The sequence below is a fragment of the Myotis nattereri genome, assembly GCF_964212035.1.
Source record: "Myotis nattereri genome assembly, chromosome: 14".
Classification (NCBI taxonomy): Eukaryota; Metazoa; Chordata; class Mammalia; order Chiroptera; family Vespertilionidae; genus Myotis; species Myotis nattereri.
The window spans coordinates 35,275,882-35,284,899 of NC_138089.1; the positions used below are offsets into that span (position 1 = coordinate 35,275,882).

At 48.9% G+C, this 9,018-nt stretch overlaps 1 protein-coding gene across 1 annotated transcript in view; it reads right to left on the reverse strand.

The window, feature by feature from the left end:
• The window catches only part of TF (transferrin), a 28,590-nt gene extending 20,067 nt beyond the window's left edge, over positions 1-8,523 (reverse strand). The window contains exons 1-6 of the mRNA XM_081106175.1: positions 8,431-8,523; positions 6,346-6,515; positions 3,092-3,200; positions 2,194-2,370; positions 1,292-1,439; positions 460-515 (exon numbers count right to left, since the gene is read on the reverse strand). Of these exons, the coding sequence (XP_080962301.1) occupies positions 460-515; positions 1,292-1,439; positions 2,194-2,370; positions 3,092-3,200; positions 6,346-6,515; positions 8,431-8,473 (703 nt within the window). The 5' untranslated portion in view covers positions 8,474-8,523. The remainder of the gene's footprint in view (positions 1-459; positions 516-1,291; positions 1,440-2,193; positions 2,371-3,091; positions 3,201-6,345; positions 6,516-8,430) is intronic.
• Between the last annotated feature and the right edge of the window lie 495 nt (positions 8,524-9,018).

The following is a 9,018-nucleotide window of genomic DNA, read 5'->3' on the forward strand; positions in this document are numbered from 1 at the left end:
TCCCACTGCATCATAAAATGTGTGAGCTGAGAAGCCTGGAGCTGACACTGAGGGCCAAAGAACACAGGGAAACTGACTTGCTCACGATCCCACAGCCAGTTACAGGAGAGGAATTTTCTGGTACCCAGTGCAGGGTTAACTGCCCCATGTCTCAAATTGGGTCTCATCTAAGTAGGCCAACTACTGGCCAAGGTTGGCCAGACCTGTCCCCAATCCTTTGCTATGGCAACATTTAACAGAAGGAAAGGGCCCTGTATCCAGGATATTGAATGATGGAAGAAGGCCCAGGAGTCCAGGTGGGGACCCCACAGGCACATATCTCTGAACATGTAGAAACCCAAGCAGTGATAAAGGATGAACACACTATGCTCAAGTCTGACTACTGAGCATGAAAAGGGAGGCAGGAAATAGAGAAGGCCCACTGCTTGGAGGGGATCTGCAAATTTTTCTATCACTTACCCAAAACCGTCAAGTGTTTGACAAAGGCCACATCCCCAGCACCATCCATTAAACACCTGTGAGAAGAAACACATTAGGAGGGTTTCCGCAGGATAGACCCTTCTTCTGGCTTGAGGGTCTGATCACCTGTCCAGCCTGGTACAAGGGGAGAGCCTGGTGGAGACCTCTGTGCAGACCAACAGCAGAGGAAGCACCATGGGGTTATGTTATCTAGGGTACCACCGATGTGTGAGAGGGGAGCTCACAGGAACTAGAGGTCCCTCACCAGGTGCCCCAATGCAGCAAAAAGGCATTGAAGATATTTTAGTACAGAGAATGTTTTTCAAATTTCTGAAATGGAAGATAAAGGCATAGCATCTCCTGAGGGAGAAAAGTACCCTTAGCTTGCTATAAAACCAAGGGAAAAGAAGAAGCAAGAAATGAGCCATGTGAGCTGTCTGTCTGCACAGAGGCCATGAGGGGAGGCAGGAGAGAGGCCAGTACATTGAGCAAGTGACACTGCTGCAGTAGAAAACAGAGCCAGTCACTGGAGAATGTCCTGGACACTAGGCATGTTCCTGTCCCCTCAGGCTCTGCCCAGTACAGTGAGAGGACACACTTGCTAGATTCAAGGGCTCTGGGAAGACAGAAGAGTACCAAGGAAAGCGGCTTTCTTATCAATGAAACATGAAGGGAGCATGTGCTGGCCTAGTCTAGGGAGTCCCAGCTCTGGGGTTAGGCCACCTGAACACTCTTGCTGCAGGCTGGGCTATGCTATGGGCCAGAGAGGGTTTCCCAGCCTGAGGACATTGAACACTTCAGCTGCCATGGAGCAGCAGCAAGTCTCACTCACTTGAAGGCACCCGAGTAGCCAGAGTACGGTTCATGGTGGGAGGAGGCACACTTGTCTTTCCCTTTCCCAGCGCACAGCTGACACAGTTTGGGGAAGGCTGTCGCATCCGCACCAGGGACACAGCTGGCCGCGAAGAAATTGGACGCTGCTGCTCAACACAGAATGTGAAACACAGGGCATGAGCCAGCCTGGCCAAAGACAATTACAGGTCCCAGCCCAGGCTCATGCATGAACAGAGAGTGACCAGAACAAAACCAGCATACCAGGCCCGGCTTGCCCATATGTGTGTTCATTTGTCAAGATCAAGGTTTCCAAAAAGGGACATGTTAACAACTATTCTCCCACCGCCCTCCCCAAGGACCAGGCCTATGCCTGCCACCAACCAAGGCCTGTCTTAGGTCACTGGCAAGCCTCCTCTCTGCCTCATCACACTGGAACGAAGTCTTCACAGAGAAGTCTTCCCTGGAAGTCATGCCCAGGAGATGACAGACCCACCTGGACAGGTGCATGCCAGGCTCATGGCCAGCAGATGGCCATCAGAGAATGCTCCAGCAGGAAGGGAAACACAGAAAGGAAGGCACCCCAGGGAAGAGGGCAGTAGGGCCCACTGACCTTAGTCCTGCCTGAACCCTCTGTCGGGCCTGATACCCTTTCCCACCCACTCCTCCGGGCAGCCTCTGCTGAGGTATCAGGAGCTCAGAGAAGAGAAGACTCAGCCGAACCCTCCCAAGGGCTGCCAGTGTTGCAGACCCAACCAGTTTAAAGCTGGTTAACCTCTCACCTCCACCCCAAGAATCATCACACATGACCACCTGATCATGTCTGAGTGACCTCAGAGTGGCCTGTATGGCACCTAAAGAAGGGACATCTGCCCGAGGGCACACACCCTCCTGACTGCTTACCTTTCTGAAGAGATTCCTGTGGATCAGGCAGTTGGGAATAGAGTGTGCCCATGGGGATGTTCCACCCAGCAGACCTGCCAAGGCCTGTGTGGCAGGACTTCTTTCCTCGAAGCTCATTCAGCTGGAAGCCGCTGCCCTTCTTCACCACGGCCACAGCATAATAGCTGGTTTGTGGATCTACAAAGAGACATGTGAATGGAAGACCCACAACCTGGGCTTCAGGGAAACATTGCTCATCACTGCTGGGCTCCTGACTAGGGAAGGGGAACCCACAAGCCACACTTATGTTGGGTTGGGTCCTAAAGAGGGAGAGATCAGAATAACTTCCCTAGGTTTGCAGGGAAGAAAAGGACCAGAGAGGGGACATTCGTATAACCCTACTGGCAAACACTGGCCAGAAGGCCACAGGCACATGATTTTTCCTACCCTGGCCCTGCAGGTTGTCTGCCTACATCTATCAACCCAAGCCTACCTGGAAACCAGAGGTCACATTCCTGACTCTGAGTATTTCCTGGCACCTAGGGGCAGTCAGGTTACTCTCAGAGTGTGTGCTCCAGTGTGGTCTCTCCTCTGAGTGAGGCACCTGTGGTTCTTGGAGGACTCTCTATATAGCTCTAAACTCTAATGATTCAGGTCAGGCTATACACTGCCTGCTCTATTTCTCCAGGGAGCACATTTCCTGGCTCAGGAGGTCAGTGCCAGCAGCATCAGTCCTCAGCCAGCCCAAAGCCACAGAGGCCTGGAGTTCTGCCTGTGGGGGCTTATAGGGCACCACATTGCCCACTCATTCCTCCATTACCTGCCTAAATAAGACAAGAGTCTACCGGGAGAGAACAAGGGTCTATCAGGAGAGAACAACAGCCACAAACCCTCTCCCGGGTCCCCAGGGAGAACTCACTCTCTTTTGACCCGTAGTACTCTGCCACTACAGGTTTCAGGTTGAAGGGGGCTCGGCCCGCGTCAAACACCAAACCTGCATCCAATGTCACAGCATCTGCTTTGCTTTCCTGAAAAGGAACAAACCAGACACCAATGAAGTCCTCAATTCCAGGAAAGACCACCTAAACCCAGGTGAGTGAGGGTGACTTCTGGGGCCAGAAAAGCCATCACCTTGGTCAGACCACACACTAAACCGTTTCAGTTGACTCCACCACCTCAGTGGGGGAGTTTGGCCACCATATTCCTATTCCTTCAACATAGAGGAAGGAATGGGTTGGTTTTCTTTTTCCTGGTGAGGAATCTGGTTCTTGGCTCAGAAACCTGTGTGTGATCTTTTAGGATCAACCTGAGCTACAGAGGCTTTACTCGCAGGCCTCATGGTGGAAAGCTGCCCTCCCCGCACCAGGCTGGGTGCACAGCCCAGGCACTGCAGGCTCTGAAGGAGGTTGCAGTCAATCACTCAGGCCCCTCTGCTCGGCCATGCTCTTACACATGTACATTGAGAGCCCAGGTGCTGTTGTTCGGTGACCTCTTTATCGTGGGCCCTCTGCTGAGTCCTTTTTAGGCGTCACTGTACAGCCCTCCTTATGGGGGAGTGGGGCTTTGATGATACTCTTCTCCACTCTGATTCAGTACTCAGTACTCTTCCTTCCTGTCCTGGGTCCAGATAACTGCAGGAGTCTTGCATTCATAGAGTCAGTGTGTCTTTGGATTTAACGTCTTGCTTTACTCTGATCTAAGTGTTAAGTGATGATTATGTCCATTGTGGCTCATTGTTCATTTAATGGAGTATTCAGACAAGTTACAGCTCACCACTATATAACTCGTGCCTACTTGTAAGCTGGGAGGTTAGCTACATTGCTGGCTGGCAGCCTTCAGTAGCACCATTCTGGAGGCGGGAGCCATTCTGCAGCTGCATTTTACACATTAAAAAACAGAGACACTTTAAATCACTTCTTGAGGTCATATAGCTAGTGAGACATGGAGCATTAGAATCCAGGCAGTATGGGTTTATTTCCTTCATTACACTGTTTCTTGCTGGTTGTTGTTGGATGCCTTCACACTGTATCTATAATTAATTTAAGAATGTAAAGTATTTAAATGTACCACTAGTGGAAGTGAAAAATTAATAGTTCACTTTAAATGTTTTTGGTACCTTCCACTGTATCTATAATTTATTTTCTCTTAAAGTAAGAAGCACTATTTTTTTTATATATACTCTTAACTTCTATTCCATTTTTCTTCAACTATCTTTAATCAAAATAATTTTTCTAGAAGCCCTTGCCAGTACTCTATGAATAGTTTTTATTGATAGAATTACAATTCTAGACAAGTATCAGCTAGACAAATATATAGTTTGGCTTACATTATTGTTTTATTTCATTTAGAACTACTATTGTCTTATTCCCTACATAAAACATGACACAGATCTTGGAGGTATAGCTCCCCATGGGAAGCGGGCCTAAGCCGGCAGTCAGACATCCCCTGAGGGCTCCCGGACTGCGAGAGGGTGCAGGCCGGTCTGAGGGAACCCCCTCCCCAAGTGCATTAATTTCGTGCACTGGGCCTCTAGTACATAGATCAGTCTGAAAACTAAAAAGGCAAAAAAAAATCTTAGGATTCTATTTGCTTAGGAAGAGGAAGCGCAGATCATTGCAAGTAAGGCCAGGGGGTTCCATAACCCCAAGTGGCACCATTCCCATAGAATCCAATGCTGCTGCAAACATAAGCTATTGGCAGTAATGAAGTTTTGAGAACTTGTGGATTTGTGAATAGTATTACTTTATATTATTAACATATTTAAAAAGAGGGGCTTGCATAGACCAAAGCTGATCATATTCATAATTCAAGGGTTATAATTAAGCCATGATAGAAACTGAGGTCCAATTTAAAAGCAAATAACAAACAAACAAAAAAAAACCCAAAAAAACAAAAAATCGAACACACAAGCCCTAACCCAGCAGTTCTCAACCTGTGGGTTGTGACCCCTTTGGCGGTCGAATGACCCTTTCACAGGGATCACCTAAGACCATCCTGCATATCAGATATTTACATTACAATTCATAACAGTAGCAACATTACAGTTACGAAGTAGCAACGAAAATAATTTTATGGTTGGTTCACAACATGAGGAACTATATTTAAATGGCCAGAAGGTTGAAAACCACTGCCCTAACCGGTTTGGCTCGGTGGATAGAGTGTCGGCCTGAAAACTGAAGGGTCCCAGGTTTGATTCTGGTCAAGGGCACATGCCCAAGTTGTGGGTTCAATCCCCAGTAGGGGGCGTGCAGGAGGCAGCCAATCAATGATTCTCTCTCATCATTGATGTTTCTATCTCTCTTCCTCTCTGAAATCAATAAAAATCTTTTAAAAAAAACATAAGTTTTCGTATCAAATCACTAATTTCCTGAGTTAATCAAGCTCCGTTTAGCTGAGTCTGCCTCTCCCACCTCATTGCTCCTTCCAGTATCTGCTTGCTCTGCTCTGCCACCCTGGCTCCTCTACAGCAACTCAAACAAGCTCAGCTCTCCCTTGCCTCGGGGCCTTTGCACATGCTACTGTTCACTGCTTGGAGTGTTATATCTTGGCTCTTGGCTTACCCATGCTCATCCCTGGGGTCTCAGCTTCATTGTTCCTGATACCAGGCTCTGTCAGAGCATTCTACTTTTCCCCTTCATTTTATGGCACACATTTTGAAATTACACATCTACTTGTTTGCATGCTTTTCTTCTCTCCTAAGAAAAGCTCCTCAAAAGTAAGGACCATGTGTGTTTAAATCCATCACTATAGCCCCATTGCCCAGCCAGCAACTGACACAGGTTCAAATGAGCAGGAACAATGTTGAAGGAGAAGAGGATTTTGGAAAACCTAGAAAACAAAGGGGTCAGCTATCATCTGCAATTCTGTCACCATATTTCTCTTCCCTGTGACCATCATTCATCTACTTTCATGATGTATTAAGAACTTCCAAACCATGTTATTTTGATAGCAAACATTCTTATTTTTCCCCTGAGTTCAGAGAACGTAGTGCCTCAAAATAGCCCCCTTTCAGAGCATGATGAATTTTGCTTTAACACTCCTTAAAGGTAGCCTCTCCTATGTCCATTTCTAAAGTACATCGGCCTATGTGTGAGTACAGAATTGTTCCAGAATGCCAGGAGCAAGAGAAAGTGTGGGTTGTTTTCCACTCCCCTTTAGGCAGCAGTGACTTACCGCAATGGCCTGGATGCACTCATGGTAGGAGCTTTTCCTCACACAGGCAAGAGTAGCAGCAGCCTGAGGGAGGCTTTTCAGTTTTTCACTGAAAGCTGTGCACTTTGTGTCCTCATGATTTGAGATGGTGCACCATGTCACAGTTTTGTCGGGGACAGCCAGGCACAGCCCTGTGGAAAAAAGGACAGGGCCCTGTCCCAGTGAGAGGGGCAGCAGCACCCTCTGAAGGGACTTGCAGGCTACATCCCCTCTGTCCTGTCCTCCTCCCACTCCTGTCCATGAACAGTGAAGGGTACAGGTCCCACTGCATTCTGAGGCTGGCACAAGAGAAGCGAACCCCAGTGACCTCCCAGGTTCCCACTTGCCACCCATTGCTGGCAGGAGAGAGGGCTTGGCCTTCAGTTCTCAATAGGAAACCACAGTCCGCTCGTCTGTGCTCTCCATGCCTTCTTCCCTCCCCATCATGGGGCTGCAGTGGGACACAAACCTCATTGGTGTGGCATGGCATTTTCAACCACTTCAAGGCATTGGCTCAATACCGCAAGTCAGGAAGCCAACAAGGTAGGAATTAGCACTTTTAAAAGAGGCAGGAACTGTGCTCAGAGAGTGATGTTTTACCCAGCCTATCATTAGTGGCCGAGATGTCTAGAAACCAGGCCTCCAGTCTTTGGTCTCTTCCCAGGGAACTAAAGAAGATAACATTCTGAGTTATTTGCATCTGGTTGGCCAGTAGATAGAGGTAAATGACTGATGAGATCATGAATTTGTCTGTGACACCATCTGCCTTCTTCTGTTCTGGGAATAACTAGAAACTCCACATTTTCAGTGGTTTTCTCTGTTTCCAATGACCCTCAATTTTCACCAGTCTTTTTGGTGGCAATTAGGAGAAGCTAAAGTCAGCCATGTCTGTAGCTACTAAAATCCATGTGGTTACAGATGTGTTGTCCCCCTCATGTGAGCTTTGGCACTGTTCCCAAAACCCTCTGTTATCTCTACTCTCCATGGATCAACTAACTTAAGGAAGCCAATGATATCCACAAAGCACAAAACAGCAGAGGGGGAGGGCAGCAGTTCTCCAGAATGCATAAGGAGGAACTTTCTGCCCCAACAGCCTTTATCCCAACTCTGCCCTGGGAAACCACAGGAGACCTTAGGAACCAGGGGCAGAGCCTCCCCAAACAGCCCCTCCTGGGGTTCCCCTGGGCAGGAATTTGTCTTAGTCATGCATTTACCTTGCACATCCTATGAGGTCTTAGGGTGGGGGGGGGAAAGGAGTGGGGCAAAGGCAAATAATGTGAGACCGACACTCTAGGGTAAACTTTTTCAGGAGAGACAAATAACTAAACATGGAAGTCTCCAAAGGTGTGACAAATGTGCCATAAGTAGCAGGTAAAAGTAAGAGGATAAGGGGAGCCAATAATCTCAGGAGGTGATGAGAGTGGGAGAGGCAGCCCCCATTGCAGGGATGTAACAAACTCCACCAGTGCCTGGCTCCATGGCCTCAATTATCCTCACCTACCCTCCCAGGACAGGTTGTACTACCTTCCTCAATGGTGAGGACCTAAGAAATCTGGCTTTAAATCCCATGCTCCAAACTCCTGGACTGCTATGTGTCAGGAGGATATTGTCAGCGCCAATGACTCCCATGAAACATCATATTGCCAAAGAGGAGGAGATCAGATCCAGCGAGGCCTTGAATGCCTCACTAAACTGTTTGGACTTGATTGAGAGGCCCCAGGGAAGGGATTTGATAAGCTGTGATGGGAATGCTCTAATTTATTGTATTTCTCTATTACAAGATTTACTGGACAGGGAGGAGGAGGAGGAGGAGGAGGAGGAGGAGGAGGAGGAGGAGGAAGAGGAGGAGGAGAAAGCAAGAAGAGCATGAAAAAGTGCCAGGGGTGCAAGCAGGAGGTGCATGCAGGCACAGAGCTATCCCTGAGGCAGTGCTAAAGCAGGTGCAGAGGTGCTATGGGGAAGAGCTGAGGAAAGGCACTATCTGTCCAGCCCCAAGGGAACATGGATCCCAGGGGGCAGTGTGGCTGGGTCCAGGGTATAAGGGGCCTTCCCTGCACCCACACTCACCCAGAACTGCGCAGGCCAGCAGGGCAGGGATGGTGAGCCTCATCCTCCGGGTCTGGGTCTGCGTGGTGGAGCAGCAGGCACAGACCAACGGTCTTCTGCGCTGCCTCTCTGTGCCCCGCTCCCCTTTATCCCTGACCAGGGGGACTAAGCACAATCTTTGACCTCCTGTGTTTGCACAGCCCGCTTGCCCAATCACCCTTCAATCCTCGCCCCCGCTCTCCTCATTTCCTGAGATCTGGGTCAGACCCATGGAAGGAGTCCAGCAAAAAAATGCTGATTGGAAGGAAATTAAAGAAAAACCAATCCTTTGTTCATGTGCGCTGCCTCTGTGCAGGAGTGGAACTGCAGCTGGTTGGGGCTGGGGAAGAGGGGGTGAGGGGTAGGGTGGGGAGTGGGTGGCTCTGTTCCTGAATCCCTAGACAGCAGAGCTGGTCCTGCCCCAGTCCTAGGTGCTCATTGCACAGATGGAAGAGGGAAGGGAACTGCCCAGATCCAGACTAGAACCAGAGAATGACAGGCAAAGACCTACCTGGGGAGGGTGTCGAAGAAGAATAAAGCTGGCCTCAGGTAAAAAAAACAACAGGCTCA